Below are 18,904 nucleotides of genomic sequence, written 5' to 3'. Positions count from 1 at the left end.
CCCTTGTGAAGGTCATAACCCATCTTGTCTTTCTATAGTTTAAATATCGTATATCTCGTTCCACTCTATTTTCCTCCTCTTTTAAAAACGATAAAATAGAAGACATCCATAAAAAGTAAAATACAGAAATAAACGGTTCAGAGAATTACCACGAAGTGAATATCTTCCTGAGTGCCACCCACTCCAAAGCTTCCTGTGTGACCCGCCTCGTTGCAGTCTCCTTCCTGCTGAAATAGACAACTCATTAGTCTGAGTTGTCTGGCAGTCACTACTTTTTTTATGTTTTGGCTTTAGCATTTTGCTATATAAACTTGTACCCCTAAACATTATAGTGTAGTTTATCCTTCTGCCTCCTGGGATCTTGCCAGGTGAAGCCTAACCCATTGTTTAATCTCAATTTGCCGCCTCTGCTTATTCATCTGGGCCTTTGGTGGCTGGAGGAAAACATTATTGATGTGTCTGTCTGTATTTTGAAGAATTTCAAATTTTTATGAACAAAATCTAATTAAGCAATTTTGTTTTTTTAACTGGATCAGTTCATCTGTTTACACTCTTGTTAATTTGCACTTAGTTTCTCTAATTTGCATCACTTTTATTAACGTTTCCTGTCACTTGCCTATATTTTCAAGTTTCTCATTTCTCTAAACATAGAAGCCTAATTTTATAATCCATGACTGACATTGTTGGAGTATTGTGTAAGTTTCTTTTTGCTGTCCCATTTGGTTAATGTTCTGTACCTGGTTATCTCTGGAAAATTTTTTATGGTATTTTTATTTTTTGCTTTTTGTTGCACTGTGTGACATGTGGGATCTTTGTTCCCCCACTAGGGGTTGAATCTGAGTGCACCCACCCCCGCACTGCCCCCTGCAGTGGAAGCACAGAGTCTTAACCATTGGACAAACAGGGAAGTCCGTGTAAAATTTTTTATGGAGATTCACTTAGGGCTGAAATGAAGCCCCCTCCTCCAGAGAGACCTTAAGTTTCTTTCTTGCAGGCTCCTGGGGTCCCTACGGGTTAGGTTTCATTGCAGATCAGGTCAGTACTTAAGGTTCCCTTGCGCCCTGATGCTGTAAGCACCTGGCCAGGTTTTACTTGTTTATTTTTAGTGAGGCATCCACAGCTAGAGTCACTGGTTGTTTCAGGACTTTGGGGGGGGCATTGCTCTGGATCTCTGTTGTGGGGCACGGGTCTGTGGTTGTGGCACACGTGGGCCCAGCTGCTCCGTGGCTTGTGGACCTCCGTCCGTGACCAGCGATCCAGACCTCACGAATGCTGTAGCCCTGCCTCTGTACTTACTGCAGAGGGAATAGAGAGTTGACACAGAGAGGTGGTAAAAACAGTGACTACCACGGTATTTTATGAGACTAAGTTTTTAAAATCTAAGCTGGCATGTTTTGGATTCTGCTGGGTGCATAAAGAATTGTAATCGTTACAGGGCAGGCTCAGGATAGCTTCTTATATCAAGAAGAAATAATGTCATCTAAAATTTCTTTCACTTTTTCCCCTTCTCCTCCCTTAGGTGGGTCCTATGTGTATGAACTCAGTGCGGTCCTTATACACAGAGGAGTGAGTGCTTATTCTGGCCACTACATTGCCCACGTGAAAGATCCACAGTCTGGCGAATGGTATAAGTTTAATGACGAAGACATAGAAAAGATGGAGGGGAAGAAATTACAACTAGGGATTGAGGAAGATCTAGGTAAAACCTTTAAGTTGTGAGTGCCCTTTTAAAATATAATTTTATTTTTTTATAACAAAAATGTTTGTGAGAAATTATTATGGCCCAAGATTGTTATGGACTATCAATGCTGTTTGCATTTCTTAAACACGTGAAATCTCTGGACTTTTATAGCAATGCTTGGATTTTTTTCAAAAAGTGGTTTTGGATCCTTTTGTAGTTCACGAGCATGATGATTGGGTGTTCACGCTATTGCGTGATTTGTGCCTCCCTCCAGACCTTGTTACAACACCGGCACATTACCCATCTGGTGTGATGAAAAAGTAAAAGTGATTTTGCTCCAGGGATGGTTCCATAATGTCCTGTTTTTTGTACAATCTGAAGGTGTATGTTTCATTTTCAATTAACAGGTTAATTGTGGGCAGCTAGGAAAGAGGGTGGTAAGTATTAAGCTAAAAAGTATGAGTAGTAGATTTAATATAGTAGGATCAGGACTATATATTTCTCTGGGTCAGGACATATATTTTTGAGAAGTAAGTATAGTAGGGGAACTTTGTTCTCTGAACAGCATCTCCCCTTCACTGTTAAGTATCTTACCCCAACCCTAGAGTGTGGAGCCATGCCTCTGTGGGGAGTAAGCCGCTTATTGTTCCGTGGTAATGAGGTGTGCCATAAAGGGTGCTTCCTGAAATAGTTTCTAGTGTATAGTTCTCATCAGCTTGGTTTTCGCGGGCTAAATACCTGTTTATTGTCTAGCGGAGTGGACAGTTCTTCCGGTAGGAGCCATCTTGGCTAAAGTTTTCATCACTTTCTTACTGTTTGTCACTTGAACTGTGAGATGCGGAAAGGGAAAAGGAATGGGAACAGGTGGGTGTCTCCCACCACTGTCCTTTCTCAAGGATCAATACCACTTGCCCAAGTGGAGGACCACGGCAGTTGACACTGGCTTTCAAGGAAGGCATAGGGAATCTTTCTGCAGGTAGTCATATAGTGGCTATATTGTAATTTGAAGGAATATTTTCTTTTTTTTTTTAATGTACACCATTTTTGTTCATCAGCTGTACCTCTGTAGAGCTTGAAAAGTGAAAGTGGGAGGTGTGCTGGGCTTACCAGTTGTGAGTAGTGCTCCAGCCAGGTGTGATGCTACAAGTATTTTCTAATTTTAAGTCACATTTTAGATATATAACAATCTTGCTCCCACTTTACCTAAGTAATACTCAGGCTCTTAATTAACATTTGCTTATATTTTTTCTTATTGTGATATTCTTAGTAGGAACAAAATTGACATTTAGCTTTAAATTGTAAATAATTAAACTTTAGTTTTATTTAACTGTTCTCTACTGAGTTTTTTTGATCTGTTTCATTTTTAGTAAGAAAATCGTAGGATTAAAAGCATTGTTAAGGCTCTCCATAATTGGTAGTCTTAAATTTTAGAATATTTCAAGAGGAAGAGACTCTAGATGTTAGGATCCCATTCCAGTATTTTAAGGCCTCGTTATAGGCAGCTTACATTGCTACTTTTATCTGTTTGTTCAAAAATAGAAAATCCTTATTAAATTCCATTAGTCGTTCATTATTATATTCTCTCGTGAACATTTATGAATCATTTTATATTCCATCTTACACAAATTAATGAACATCTTAAATGTTAATAGTTTTTAGTTAGAAATGCCCAACAGCTTTTCCTTTTACATGCTGAGATTTTTAATTCCCTGCTGCTGTAGTCTTTAAGCTTTTTTACTCCTGATTCTCTGAGAAATATTGAACAACTTTTGTGTTTCACTTCACACTTTAAAATCCAGGATTTTTCATTGTAGATATAAGTAGCTCCCAATAATGAAACTTCTGACAAATTATAAATATTGAAACAAACTGCAGCATTATTACTCTTGTATCCAAATGAAATTTTGTAACATAGAGATTCCATGCATCCGCATCATTCTTCTCAAAGTTACATGAACTGACATTTTTTTAATGACAGTACTTTTTTTAATACTTCCTCTTTGTCCTGTACTAGTGTTTCCATCACACAGGCCCAAGAGAATTTTATTCTGATGGAATATAATAAGTATTCTGTAACTGTAAAGCTCAGAAAGTTAGAAAGTGTTCTGAGGGTTTGGTTTTGTTTTGTTTCATTTTAAATAAATATTCCTATATATTTAATAAAACCAATACAGGTTTTAAAAGGATTGAACACAACAAAATTTTACTGTGAATAAATCTTTTGATGAGATAAGACTTGTCACGGGATAGGAGGTTATATCTTTGTTTTGTAAAGTGGGAGACAGATGATATCTAGGACCACCACCACCCCCACCACTTGCCCTCCCCTACAAAAGAATGAAGAAATGATAGGAATTCTAATTTAATCATCTTTTGATTTCTCTTACCTCAGCAGAACCTTCCAAGTCCCAGACACGTAAACCTAAGTGTGGCAAAGGAACTCACTGCTCTCGAAATGCATACATGTTGGTGTATAGACTACAGACTCAGGAAAGGCCCAGCACGACTATTCAGGTACCAGGTACGTGGTTTTCCAGGGTTACTTAAGGCAAGATCTTTGAATACCTTGCTTCAAGATCAATGATTAGAACAGGTGACTTTTTCTGTTATGATAGGTTGACTGTGTATATGGTAAGTGGTAAAAGTGCACATAATCATAAATTTGATTTAAAGTGATGAATTTTTTAAAATAAAGGAGACTTTCACAGAGCTATTCCACTGACCTCCCTAAAAAAAAGCAAAGGCAATGAAAAAAAGAAATTCCTTTGGAAAATAAAGACAAATTTAAAGAGCAGTTCAATTCTGTTTTGTTCAGCTTGTAAAGCAGTTGTGGGTTTAGCCACTTATAAATCTTCTAGGTTTAATTTTTTTTTTTTTTTTTAAGGAAGAGCTACTGCTTGCCTGAAGGCAGTCTTTAGTTGTCATTTTACCGAGTAGAACTGTACTGTGCTCTGTGGCACCATTTGTTTTGAGTGGTGTTTCTGATTCATTGGATGTTTCCAGTTGGCTGATACTATGAAGACCAGGTCGAGGAACTCCCTGGTATTATTAGGCGCTGTCTTCAGCTTTACTTCTGCCCACAGGTGGGAGGGCAACTGCAGTCTGAAGTTGCTGCCAAAATCTCAGCCTGTATTTGATGTAATTTAGAGTTCAGCACGGTTCTTGGTCTTTGGAAAACAGGATAAAGGTTTTTTGTCTTTTCTGTTCTGTATAGCCTTTCTTCAGGAGCTGGTGGATCGAGATAATTCCAAATTTGAGGAGTGGTGTGTGGAAATGGCCGAGATGCGTAAGCAGAGTGTGGATAAAGGAAAAGCAAAGCACGAAGAAGTTAAGGAGCTGTACCAAAGGTTACCTGCTGGAGCTGGTCTGTAAGATATTCTGGGACAGCACTGTTCCCATTAAGTGCCTTGTTTCTTTCATGTCCACAAGTGTATATGAACAATGTTCCCCTGCCCTTCCTTACTCATAATCCATTAATGCCAACTTATGCCCTCTACACTTACTGTGTAAACCAGCGTTAACCCAGTGTGTAGCATTCCGTATAATTCTTATCATGTGTTTTTAAAAATGGGAAGCTCTTAATAAATGATGAGGTTTAGGTCAGCACTCTGCATATATAACTCTTACAGATATTTCTAATTTGTGAGACATTAGCTTATTTTTGGAGAAGGAAATGGCAACCCACTCCAGTGTTCTTGCCTGGAGAATCCCAGGGATGGAGGAGCCTGGTGGGCTTCTGTCTATGGGGTCACACAGAGTCAGACACGACTGAAGTGACTTAGCAGCAGCAGCTTACTTTTAAAAGAAAAAATCTGATCAGGCTGCAATGGAAGCAACTTGCCTAGTCTGTTTCCTTGCATACTTTGTGCACTATCAGAATTAACAGGCATTCTTTTATATGAGTGCTCTTTTTATGATACTGTTATTCTGAAATTGAATATCAAGTAGTGTAAGAATAGGAAAGCTTTTTGCTGACACCTAATTTCTTAAGAATTACCCCACACAGTCCAGCTCGTTCTTTTACTATGTATGTTTATTCAAGTTTATCTAGTACCTCATAAAGGAAACCTCAACTTTTTAAGGCTGGTATGCCTTTTGTATAATATATTTTCTGTCATTTCATAGGCAATTCCCCATACCCAGCTCCTACTTAAAAAAGAGACAGTTTTACTAATTTTAGAGAGTAAATACTCAAGCATAATTGTACTTGTGGTTTTGTTGTTTTGATATCTCAGTTTTCCATTACTGGTATAACTTTAAGCAAAAAATGAGTATCAGCTGCTACATCTGTAAGAATATCTCTCAAAAGTTCTGTCTAAACTGTACCTTAATTTGATTCTCAGCTTTCTTTGTAACTAGTTATTCTCACTCTGTTTCAAGAGTTGGGATTATCTTAAAGAATTAGATTGACCTTAATTTTACTGGAAACAGTATGGAAGTGAACATGTAATTCAAATCTCTAAATTTATTCAAAGGGATTGGTACCTCGAAATCTATTTTCTGGACTTTTTTCCTAGCTTCCTGGGTTCACAGGACAAGAGAAAGGAGTTACTGGGTCTATAAACTAAAATGCTATTTTTGAGTCACGCTTTAAAACCTCATGGTCCAAAGATGTTATGTTTCAAATTTACACCGTACTCCTCTTGGCTATTTTCATTCCACCTGTAAGAAGCTGTACTTAAGTTCTTCGAATATGTATATATGTTATCAATACTCTTGCCAGTTATGAATTTTATTATTTTTTGTATTTTCAATAAGCATACATGGTAGAAAGTCCATGTTTTCCTAAAATATTGTTGATCTCAAAATTAATGACCATGGTTTTGTGCTGCCAATCAAATCTTGTTACATTGTTTCCTAAATCTTTGTGAACATATTGAAAGAAGGGTCATTTACTATAAAATATGAACCTCACCAGGAACCATAACGCTTTTGGCCCTTTTTATTTAAATTGAAATAAATTATTTTTTAATAATCCTAAATTATCTCTAGGTAAGTTCTTTCAGAAATTTTTGATGCCATGGTCTTTCTAGACTTCATCCCTTTTCAAAAGAAAAATTCCTGTTTAAAATCCAGGCATTTAAAACTGTATATAAATAACTTTGAACCATAGTATACATTTTCCTTTGGTAAATAGTTTAATAGTTTTCTCACTTCATCAGATGCTGAGATTTTTACATAGTTTGTTATCCCAACTTGACAGAGTTCTTTCTCCTGTTTGTTAGTTGATTATCCATTGGCTTTGGAAACACAATAATGAAGAACATCTTTGAGAAACTGCCAGGAGTCTTTGTTTAGTGTAGACCCCAGTCGTTAGGGAGACTCTTGGTAGAAATTGATATAGCTCTTTCAAGGTTTTTCTCATCTTCATATCTTGTATTGATAACCTTGAGATTGCTGAAAGTTTAACCAATGGGAACTCTCCTTGGGAAAAGATTAACTATGCTAAGACTTCTTTTTTGCTCTTTTGGATAGAGACCATTCCATACCGTTATGTATTGTAAAATGCCCCAGTCATGTTACCTGTGCTGAGTCTTAAGGTCTCCACTTTTATATATTGTGCAAATATACGATTAACTTTTCTGTATCTCTTTTCCTTCAACAAAGCTCAAAATGCTTCACATATCTTATCTTTTACATTCAGCAGCATCCCTGTGAGGTAGGTGGAAGGCAGGTATTATTACCTTCATTTTACAAGTAAAAGATCTGAAGCATAGAGAGTTCAAGTGACTTGCTCAAGTTCAGTTTCTTGGTGGCAGAACTTGGACTCAACTTATGGTCCTGGGCTCTTCCTCTGCAGCTGTGTCAGAGCTGACCAATCAGTTGCGAGGCTCTCAGTTTACGATATACAGTTTTAGCACAAATGAAGGATCCAACAGTTCTGAATTTTGTTTTTGTAAAAATTGAAATGTTTTACACTGAACTTAGTTTTCAGACTTGTAAATTTCAGGGAAGTATGAAATTGGTCAAAATGGGCTTTTGAGTTGAATTGTCTATCCCTCAGATCTCATCAGAAATAGTATCATAATACAAATATATAAATTCAACCTCTGTATGTTTTCTTCTATGTTTTATGCTGGGACTCACTGGAGATCTTTGTAAGTAATCAAAGCTGGCCCTTTATCTTTAATTTTGGCTTTTACGGAACTCTGGGGCTCTGTTTTCCCAAATTAAAACTCATTTTCAGGTGTCTGGCTGTATCTTAATTTTTCCAACTTTGGAATTGACACAGTTGACTCTGACGCACTTCACCCAAGAAGTTGCTTAACATAGCTTAATTTCTTGAGATACATAATATGGATTTGTGTGGGGAATCAACTACCTTTTAACCAATGTCAGTGTCATCTTGGATGAAGAAAAGTTCCGGTGTTTAAATGGACTTGTGCGGTTGTAGCTGAGTGAGGTTAATTTTTTAACTTAAGACCTAGTCAGACTTCTCATTTTAACTTTCAGTTGTGTATCACACATGGATGATAGGTTTATGAAAATCACTATGGGAGTGAGACTATGTTTTTTGCGAGCTAGCTTTGAGTGTGGCTTGTCACCAAGCTTGGGTGTCCTGATCAGAGCTCTGCTGTGCTATCAAGCAAGACACTTCTCTCTGTGGAAGCCTCCTTTGTAGAATGTGGTTAATAATACCAGCCGATCTTACAGGGCACCGTGCACAGCTCCTGGAACTCAGTTGAGTGGTAGTTAAATGGTGCTTTGTGCTGTACTCATCAGACATCTTCCCTGAACAATGAGTCGTCTTGATTCTGCTAACTTTGGAAAGAGTTTGCATTGTCTTTTGAGGAAAATGAATGTGTCATTCAGTCAAAAGGCTGTAAAAATACATAGGCTCTTTCCCTTGCTTTCTTCCTCAGAGCCCTATGAATTTGTCTCTCTTGAGTGGCTGCAGAAGTGGTTGGACGAGTCAACACCTACCAAGCCTATTGATAATCATGCTTGCCTGTGTTCCCACGACAAGCTTCATCCCGATAAAATATCGATTATGAAGAGAATATCTGAATATGCGGCTGACATTTTCTACAGTAGATACGGAGGAGGGCCAAGACTAACTGGTAATTTGAGCTGTCTTCTCTGCTTAAAAAGGAGTGCTGCATTAGGTCGTCATCATATAATCTTTTTTTCAGTGTTTGTTTATTCTCGGTGCTGGGTCTGTGTGGCATGTTGGGGCATCACTGCTCCTCATACGGTCTTCGTGATCATTTGACTAAAATTGTGCTTAGAGTTCATCTTCTGTGTACTTTGCAGAAAGGATCTGCTACCTAAAGTAGAAGTTAAGAAGCATTATACATGGTGTATTTACGACGTTAGAAAAGAAACTGATACTGCTTATTCAGTTTTGTTTTGTTTTCTGACAAAGCAGACAAAATAGGATACATTTGAGAAAGCCATCTAGTACTGTTTTGTTATTTTATTCAGTCCCCTTCACGGTATTGGTCTGGTTGATATCCACATGACGGTCTTAAACAATTAACGTGACATTTAGAATTGTCAGATATATCAGTCACTCTCCCCTCTTACAGCCTCCTTTATTTGATGGTGGTCTGGCAAAACTTGGATCGGAATCTTGTAAAGGTTTTCCTTTGTGACACAGACAGTCAAAGCACATTACTACCGTTTTATAACCGATGGTTCCTTATGCAGGATTGCCCTATTGCTGCCTTGATGTTCATGTCACCAACATAACTTAGGTCATATACCAGTTTGCTGAATTGTCAGAATTGGTGACTTTGGGTTAAAAGTCTTCATTGCTTCACGAAGTGCTGAAAACATTTTCATCACAGAAAATCTGTCTGTGAATACACTGTCTTTTCTTTCGTTTTCTCTGTCTCAGTGAAAGCCCTGTGTAAGGAATGTGTAGTAGAACGTTGTCGTGTGTTGCGTCTGAAGAACCAACTAAATGAAGATTATAAAACTGTAAATAATCTGCTTAAAGCAACAGTAAAGAGGTATGTTAACATGGTGTATATGTTTCATAGGCTAAAAACCAAGTAGCTTATCATTTATGGATAATAGAGACGTGGGATCTTCGGAAGAAAGAAGGTAATGAGTGATTAGCCACACCAGATTAAATTTTGCAGTGATCACCACTGAGGCAAAAATAGAACTGAGTGGCAGCCCCCCTGGCTGTATTCTGTCCATTACAAAGGTCGAAGCAGGCTGGGTGCTCACCTGTGTTGAGGAATCGGGAAATGCTGATGTTGGAATACCATTCTGGCAGACCTTGGGGTGTCCCCTTGAGAGAGGCTGAAGTAAAAAAGTTAACAAAGTGCACGTCTGACTACTTGGAGTTTAGTGAGTGAGTGAGTGAAGTCGCTCGGTCGTGTCCGACTCTTTGCGACCCCGTGGACTGTAGCCCACCAGGCTCCTCCCTTCATGGGATTCTCCAGGCAAGAATACTGGAGTGGGTTGCCATTTCCTTCTCCAGGGGATCTTCCTGACCCAGGGATCGAACCCAGGTCTCCTGCATTGCAGGCAGATGCTTTAACCTCTGAGCCACCAGGGAAGCCCAGTTTAGCAGTGAGGAGTAGAAATGGCCACAATGGGTTAAAAAAGTGTAAACGCACAGAAGCAAAGATTGAGCTTCGGGTTCAGTTTCGCTGTGATCTTCATAAGGAGGGGGAGAAGGGCATCAGGAGTGCTGCTTGCCTAACTTTGTGCCCTCACTTTCCTCCGCAGCAGTGGCGGGTTTTGGGTGGGGAAGTCCTCCCTACGCAGCTGGCGCCAGCTGGCTCTTGAGCAGCTTGATGAGCAAGATGGCGACGCAGACCAAAGCAATGGGAAAATGAATGGCAGCACCTTGAGTAAAGGTAATATTTATCAATAAAACCTGTTCGTAGGTGGCTGTGATTTATACCACCATTGTAAGCCCTTGTTTGTGGTAAAATTGTTTTGGGGCTTCCTTGATGACAGTGAAGAATATGCCTGCAATACAGGAGACCTGGGTTCAATCCCTGGGTCGGAAAGATCCCCTGGAGAAGGAAATGGCTACCTCCACCAGTATTCTTGCCTGGAGAATCGCATGGACAGAGGAGCCTGGCGGACTGTACAGTCCATGGGGTCACAAAGAGTCAGACACGACTGAGCGACTAACACTGACACCTTCAAAATCTTTTCAATTCCTTCCATGTAATGCCTTAAGCGCTCAAAAATGTCTCAGAACAAATAAAAGATTTGTAAGCTATTGAAAGTGAGCAAGGGGCATTCCTCATAACCTCTGACCTGCTTTGGGCTCTGGGTCCCTCTAATTAGTCCCAAGAAAAATTATTTTAAATTTTGCTCCAGCTAAAGTTTTTAAGAAAAGTCTGTTGCAAATTGACCAATGTATAGTTTACTAGCCATACTGAAAGACTGAGTTTGTTAAGTGAATGACCTTGGGATCTTCCCAACCCAGGGATCGAACCCAGGTCTCCCACATTGCAAGCGGATTCTTTACCAGCTGAGCTATCAGGGAAGCCCAAAGCCACTATTAAAATTAAACTGATTTTTTTTTTTTTAATATTTAAAAATTTGAAGAGTGTTTTTCTTTTTGTTAATGTATTTTGTTGTGCTGTATACTTCATGAAGTTAACATTAGTTTCAATTTTATCTTGTATTGTTTTTGAAAAGATAGTTTTAAATACAGTTGATGTATTGTAACAATTATATATGGTATATGACTTTTACATTGTGTATCACTATGCTGTATACTTGAAACTTCCATAATGTTGTACATCAACTACTTCAGTAAAAACAAAGATTGAAAGCCTTACTTTTAATGTGTCGTGTGACCCCGGGTATTCAATATCTTGTATTCTTTTGAGCCTTTTTATATATATCAGTGATCTTTTTTTTCTTTTTTTACAGTAAAGTGTAGTTGATTTACTGTCTGTGTTAGTCTCCTGGGCACAGCAAAGTGGTTCAGCTATGCACACACGCAGCATTCTTCTTCATATTATTTTCCATTGTGGTTTATCACGGGATGTGGAATACCGTTCCCTGTACTAAACAGCGGACCTGGTTGTTCATCCACTTCATATGTATAAGCTTGGTCTGATCATCCCAAACTCCTTGTCCCATCCCTCCCCACCTTTCTTCCCTTTGGCACCACCATCTGTTCTCTGGGTCCCTGACTCCCTTTCTGTCTCATACACTGGTGTCCCCTTTTGGGTTCCAGCGAACCTTCATTTTAAGTAAAACTTGATGCCATGATATAAAATGCCTTGGTGTCCTAGATTAAAAACAGGTTCATGTTGCTTCCAGAGTAATAAAATACTTCCTATCTCCCTCTTCCTCCATTCAAAGATTTTAAAAGCTTGAAGTTAGGTAGAGTGGGGCTTCCCTGGTGGCTCAGAGGTTAACGCGTCTGCCTCCAATGCGGGAGACCCGGGTTCGATCCCTGGGTCAGGAAGACCCCCTGGAGAAGGAAATGGTAACCCACTCCAGTATTCTTGCCTGGAGAATCCCATGGACGGAGAAGCCTGGTAGGCTACAGTCTACGGGGTCGCAAGGAGTCGGACACGACTGAGTGACTGAACAGAACAGAACAGAACAAAGTCTTTCTACCAGATATCCCTGTAAATAGTGGGTTTTCAGAATGATGCTTCCATTGGCACAGTTGTGGATCTTCCTTTACCAAGGCATTCAGTGTTTTAAAATCTAGTGACTAAATTTCATTGAATGCATATATTTATACATTGAATATATATGTGTGTATATATAAAATATACATTGCATGTGTATATATAATATAAATTGAATGTATATAAAGCGGAGAAGAAAAGGAAAGATATAAACATCTGAATGCAGAGTTCCAAAGAATAGCGAGGAGAGATAAGAAAGCCTTCCTCAGTGATCAATGCAAAGAAATAGAGGGAAACAACAGAATGGGAAAGACTAGAGATCTCTTCAAGAAAATTAAGAGATACCAAGAGAACATTTCATGCAAAGATGGGCTCAATAAAGGACAGAAATGGTACAGACCTAACAGAAGCAGAAGAAATTAAGAAGAGGTGGCAAGAATACACAGGAGAATAATACAAAAAAGATCTTCATGACCCAGATAATCACCATGGTGTGATCACTCACCTAGAGCAGACATCCTGGAATGTGAAGTCAAGTGGGCCTTAGAAAGCATCACTACAAACAAAGCTAGTAGAGGTGATGGAATTCCAGTTGAGCTATTTCAAATCCTGAAAGATGATGCTGTGAAAGTGCTGCACTCAATATGCCAGCAAATTTGGAAAACTCAGCAGTGGCCACAGGACTGGAAAAGTTCAGTTTTCATTTGAATCCCAAAGAAAGGCAACACCAAAGAATGCTCAAACTACCGCATAATTACACTCATCTCACACGCTAGTAAAGTCATGCTCAAAATTCTCCAAGCCAGGCTTCAGCAATAAGTGAACGGTGAACTTCCAGATGTTCAAGCTGGTTTTAGAAAAGGAAAAGGAACCAGATAGCAAATTGCCAACATCTGCTGGATCATGGAGAAAGCAAGAGAGTTCCAGAAAAACATCTATTTCTGCTTTATTGACTATGCCAAAACCTTTGACTGTGTGGATCACAATAAACTGTGAAAAATTCTGAAAGAGATGGGAATCCCAGACCGCCTGACCTGCCTCTTGAGATACCTGTATGCAAGTCAAGAAGCAACACTTAGAACTAGACATGGAACAACAGACTGATTCCAAATAGGAAAAGGGGTACGTTAAGGCTGTATATTGTCAGCCTGCTTATTTAACTTATATGCAGAGTACATCATGAGGAACGCTGGGCTGGAAGAAGCACAAGGTGGAATCAAGATCGCTGGGAGAAATATCAATAACCTCAGATAGGCAGATGACACCACCCTTATGGCAGAAAGTGAAGAGGAACTCAAAAGCCTCTTGATGAAAGTGAAAGAGAGTGAAAAGGTTGGCTTAAAGCTCAACATTCAGAAAACTAAGATCGTGGCATCTGGTCCCATCAGTTCATGGGAAACAGTGTAAACAGTGTCAGACTTTATTTTTCTGGGCTCCAAAATCACTGTGGATGCTGATTGCAGCCATGAAATTAAAAGACACTTACTCCTTGGAAGGAAAGTTATAACCAACCTAGATAACATTTTAAAAAGCGGAGACATTATTTTGCCAACCAAGGTCCATCTAGTGAAGGCTATGGTTTTTCCAGTGGTCATGTATGGCTGTTAGAGTTGAACTGTGAAGAAAGCTGATAACCGAAGAATTGATGCTTTTGAACTGTGGTGTTGGAGAAGACTCTTGAGAGTCCCTTGGACTGCAAGGAGATCCAACCAGTCCATCCTAAAGGAGATCAGTCCTCGGTGTTCATTGGAAGGACTGATGTTAAAGCTGAAACTCCAATACTTTGGCCACCTCATACGAAGAGTTGACTCATTGGAAAAGACCCTGATGCTGGGAGGAATTGGGGGCAGGAGGAGAAAGGGACGATAGAGGATGAGGTTCCTGGATGGCATCACCAACTTGATGCACATGAGTTTGAGTGAATTCCGGAGTTGGTGATGGACAGGGAGGCCTGGGGTGCTGTGATTCATGGGGTCGCAAAGAGTCAGACACGACTGAGCAACTGAACTGAACTGATTATATATAATATACATTGAATATATTATATATTCAATGTTTGTATATAATATACATTGTGTATATATAGAGAGAATGTATATATTTGTTTAACTTATTTCAGCTTTTTACAGTTAGTTTGTAAACACAGATGCAGTACCTGCCTTTTGCCTAATTTTCACGTTGTGTGACCCAGCTTGAGAAACAGACAGGAGACAGAGTTACCTGGTCATGTGTTTCTGCCCATTTTTCCACTTGAACTTTTTTTTTTCCTACTTGAGCTTTTAATGACTAATAAATTTTAATTTAAATTTATTAATATAATTTTCAGTAAATATTCTTTATATATGTTAAGTATATCAAAAGTGTGTTATGTGCTTAATGTGGAAAATCCATGAATCACTATTCTAATCTGTTGGCGCTTAGGACTTGTTTTACCTGATCCTATTCCCTGGTATACACAACCACAGATTGACAATTGTCACAGTGTAGACAAGTAGGAAAAGCAGCCATTGTAAGAGAACTGGTGATAGGAAAAGGAGTGTTTTAATTATGTATATTTAACATTAAAAGTTGAATCTTTATTTCGTTAGCCTTCTGAAGCTTTCTCTTGTTGCCTAAAGAATCGATGGATGAAAGTAACATGACATGTATATGATTATCCTGGTTTGTGACACAGTATTCTAAGTACCTAGGTGGAAAAATAGGTGAATTGTTTTTCAGTTTGAAAAAAATGCATATTTTGTTACATAACCCAAATCTTTAGAAAGTAAAACTACAATTCAGAAATTGTTCTTTCCTTTTAAGGGAAAGATGAAACACTTCTTAGCTCAACTGTGTCAGAATAACCTGGGCCAAATTTTTAGAATGTTTTAAAGTTTTCTGTGTTTGAAGCTATATAGAGGAGTGTCTTTGCTCCTTTGAACTTTAAATGTATCAGCTGGAGAAGTTATTATGTGTATATCTTTTGATTAGATGAATCAAAGGAAGAACGAAAGGAGGAGGAGGAGGAATTGAATTTTAATGAAGACATTCTGTGCCCACATGGTAAGCCAAAAGTGTAAGATTTCCTTTGTTAGTGTTTAGCATATCATAAATATTTTGTTAAAAATATTTTATACTCAGAGATTAGGCCCTAATATGGAAGACATGGTAGAGCAAGTGGTTTTCTAAACCGTCGTGATCTAATGGTTCTGTTCTCTTACTCTCCTCAGCGGTTGGCATCTGCTGCCTGCCTTCATGCCAGTGCCCCTCACTCCTTGTCCCTTCTCCTCACAAGAAAAATTGTAAATAAAGCAAGATAGAATTTCCCCATGTTTTAGAGGAGGAAATTTGTCACTTGTCACATTGAAGGACTTCCTGAGCTTGAAGGAGAATTTCAGTTATTTCCCATTTCTGTGTCTATGTCATTGTCCAATTTTGAACACTTTGAAGACAGCATTTTTATATTCCCCTTAGGACTGTTTCTGGTTTGGTTTCTTAGACACTGATTGACTGGCTACTGTGTAGTATGTAACCTCTGAGTAACAGTTTCCAAATCTTTATTAATCCTATGTATTTGTTTATGTATGTATTTGGTTTTAATGAGAGCTCACTTGTAATAGATGAGTTTTGTTTTTTTTTTCCTTTGGAGAGTTACTCCTTATATATACCGTATGGTTTCCCATTGTCAGCACTCTGAAAGCCAGAAAGTTATCTCCTTCTCAAAGCCTTCTACTGAATCAGTTCCCCACTGACTCTTCCTTCCTTCTTTCCCTTCCCGCTCCCTACCTCCCCTGGGAAAAACTGGCCGCAGAGACAGTGGTGAATCTCTTAACCCCTGTTTGCATTTCTGGTTGTATGTTAACATATTGAAAATACTCAGAATTTTTGTTTTTAATTGAAATATAGTTAATGTCTTGCTTTGTGTTACTTTTATGTGTACAGCAAACTGATTCTGCATATGTGAATATGTTCGTATGTATTCTTTTTCATTATAGGTTACTGTAAGCTATTGAGCATAGTTCCCTGCACTTGCTGTTTATCCAGTTTATATGTTGGAGCATGTATCTGCTGGTTTCAAGCTCCTTATTTATCCTCCCTCTGCCCTCCCCTTTGGTAACCATATTTTTGTCTGTGGGTCTATTTGTTAAGTAAGTTCATGTGTGTAATATTTTTTATATTCCACATAAGAGTGGTATCATATAATATTTGTCTGTCTGACTTCCCTTAATACGATAATCTCTGGGTCCGTCCGCGTCGCTGCCAGTGGCCTTATTTCACTCTCCATGCTTGGCTGTGCTGGGTCTTCATTGCATTGCTTGGGTTCCCGTTGCAGTGGCTCGTCTCCTTGGGAGCACAGGCTGTGGGCACACGGGCTTCAGCAGTTGTGTCTCTCAGGCTCTAGATCGCAGACCCAGTAGTTTTGGCAAACGGGCTTCATTGCTCCAAGGTGTATGGAATCTTCACTGACCAGGGATCGAACCCACGTCTCCTGCATTGGCAGTGGATTCTGACCCACTGCGCTATCAGAGAAGTCCTGTTTCATTCTTTTTTTATGACTGGGACTAGTGCTCTGAATTCTTGTCAGTCCTAATCAGCTCCTTATGTTAGTTCTTCCTTGCCTCCTTAGGGACCATACTTGATGCCTAACCCTTGCCCTCATCCACACCTTGTTTTCTTTTTTGATTGCACTGTGCACAGTCTTAGTTCCCCAACCAAGGATCAGAATCCTTGCCCCCTGCGTTGGACTCAGAGAGTCCTAACCAGTGGACCGCCAGGGAAGTCCCGAAATCAGTGATTTTTTTATAGAGTCCTTGGTGATAGTAGTTGTCACATGAGTGATACTTCCACGCCCGTCTTTCTGGACACAAACTCACTGCCTGCCCTTGCAGGAGATGCAGGTTTGTTCCCTGGATCTGGACGATCCCCTGGAGGAAGAAATGGCAGCCCACTGCAGTATTCTTGCCTGGGGAATTCCGTGAACAGAGAAGCCTGGCAGGTTACACTGCGTGGGGTGGCAAAGAGTCAGACAGAATTGATGCATTACTAGCACACAGTAGGAACACAAGTTTGAAGGCAGATGTGTAACCCTGAATGGTAGATTAAGTAAGCCCTTGAGGAAGGTGATGTGAACAGCCAGAAGTAAATTAGCTTTTTTTTTTTAACCTTTTGCTGTAGATTTGCACACAGCATAAGTGCTTCCATTTTGAGTGTTGAGAATCTGTAGTTAAATACTAAGCTTCCGTGCTTGATGCTGCTTAGCAGGGTGATATGGTGCCAGAACACCAATTGTCTTCCTCCCTCGCGCACTGACATTTGCTCTCAGCCCACCTCTCATCTTGTCATTTCAATTTTACAGCTTTGACTAGAAAGCATGGCAGAGCTGAATGTGATTTCAGGACTTGTGCCATGCCCCTCAGCTTGTCAGAAATGGTACATGAGCTTTTTTTTTTAGCTCTTCTAGCTTGATCTGCAACCCAGTGCCGTTTTGTTGCTGCATCTTGTTATTTTGAATTTAAAAAGCATCATCTCAATTCTTGCTTTTGTGGCTGTCGCCTCTCAGTGTACCATGGCCATGGCAGCAGGTTTTTCAGGTGCAGGATATGGAACCTTCCTGAAAACCGACCCCTCACTGGAGTTGTGTTAAAACTTGTTTCTGAGCTGTGGTCATGATCCTCATAGTGCTGCAAGCAGTATGATGGTTGGGCATCTGTTGAACGTTGTGGCCGGTAGTTTTCTAAGTGTGTGGCTATTGCCTCACTGCTGTATTATTACCCTGGTTCTCCTGATGAATACGTAGACTTGGTCATAGAGAGGTGACTCGTTTGCTAAAGCTCACCACGCTTGATGGTCAGTTTCCTCCTAGTTGTGTAATCGTCAGAAATTCTTTTTCTTTGAAAATTTGAAGGACTTAACGGATCTTTCAACGTACTGTTTGTCCAAAGCCCTTCATAGACAGTTTTTCGTCCCTTCCACTTTTGGCAGCTAATAAGATCTCTCCACAGCCCTGGGACACTTCCTGCTGCGCAGGTCCCAACTCCTGTATCCTCTGAGGTGCTCTGTGGACGCCTCACACATGTGCAGTGTGAGGGACCGCAGGTTTCCTCTTTGGGTGTCCCCATAGGGCTGTTCCGCTGCAAAATTCTCAATTTCATTATTTCCTCTTGGGCTGCTCAGATTTCTCCATAAGCATCTTTCCTTCAGCCTGGAAACTGCAGAGCTGACTGTCACTTCAGGGTCATAGAGGAGAGGGCTTGGAACCTCCCTCTTCTGTACGAAACCGTCACTTGGCTGCATGCATCTCAGCACGCTGCCTCACATCTCTGCGTCCCCAGTCAGAGGCCCGAGGTTGTGTGTCATCAGAGCAGCTTGTGTCTTCTTTTGTGGGTAGAGGGGGCAGGTATCTGCAGAATGCATAGAAGAGGGAGCCAGAATTTTGACCGTCTCTTAGACAGACGTCTCTTTAACCGTCTCTTAGACGTCTCTTAAACAGACGTCTCTTTAACCGTCTCTTAAACGTCTCTTAGACAGACGTCTCTTTAACCGTCTCTTAGACAGACGTCTCTTTAACCGTCTCTTAAACGTCTCTTAGACAGACGTCTCTTTAACCGTCTCTTAGACGTCTCTTTAACCGTCTCTTAGACGTCTCTTAGACAGACGTCTCTTTAACCGTCTCTTA

General features: G+C 39.8%; 1 protein-coding gene and 1 non-coding gene across 5 annotated transcripts in view; both read left to right on the top strand.

Moving 5' to 3' along the window:
- Window positions 1-18,904, top strand: part of USP48 (ubiquitin specific peptidase 48) — a 74,947-nt gene that overhangs the window by 33,238 nt on the left and 22,805 nt on the right. For 2 of the 4 annotated variants that reach the window (XM_088843379.1, XM_088843376.1), the window contains exons 9-15: window positions 1,520-1,699; window positions 4,074-4,202; window positions 4,896-5,045; window positions 8,545-8,742; window positions 9,522-9,636; window positions 10,367-10,497; window positions 15,220-15,291. In XM_088843379.1, the coding sequence (XP_088699505.1) occupies window positions 1,520-1,699; window positions 4,074-4,202; window positions 4,896-5,045; window positions 8,545-8,742; window positions 9,522-9,636; window positions 10,367-10,497; window positions 15,220-15,291 (975 nt within the window). The remainder of the gene's footprint in view (window positions 1-1,519; window positions 1,700-4,073; window positions 4,203-4,895; window positions 5,046-8,544; window positions 8,743-9,521; window positions 9,637-10,366; window positions 10,498-15,219; window positions 15,292-18,904) is intronic. The other 2 variants (XM_088843377.1, XM_088843380.1) reach the window with 2 other exon arrangements.
- Window positions 1,887-1,991, top strand: LOC129538776 (small nucleolar RNA U13). The gene has a single exon (XR_008682316.1). It is a non-coding gene; the product is annotated as a small nucleolar RNA U13 (small nucleolar RNA).

This window comes from Moschus berezovskii, chromosome 2, assembly GCF_049115385.1.
Source record: "Moschus berezovskii isolate FMDL1 chromosome 2, NW_MosBer_1.0, whole genome shotgun sequence".
Classification (NCBI taxonomy): domain Eukaryota; kingdom Metazoa; phylum Chordata; class Mammalia; order Artiodactyla; family Moschidae; genus Moschus; species Moschus berezovskii.
Note: the sequence above shows the minus strand (reverse complement) of the source record. Positions and strands in the feature narration are given on the sequence as shown.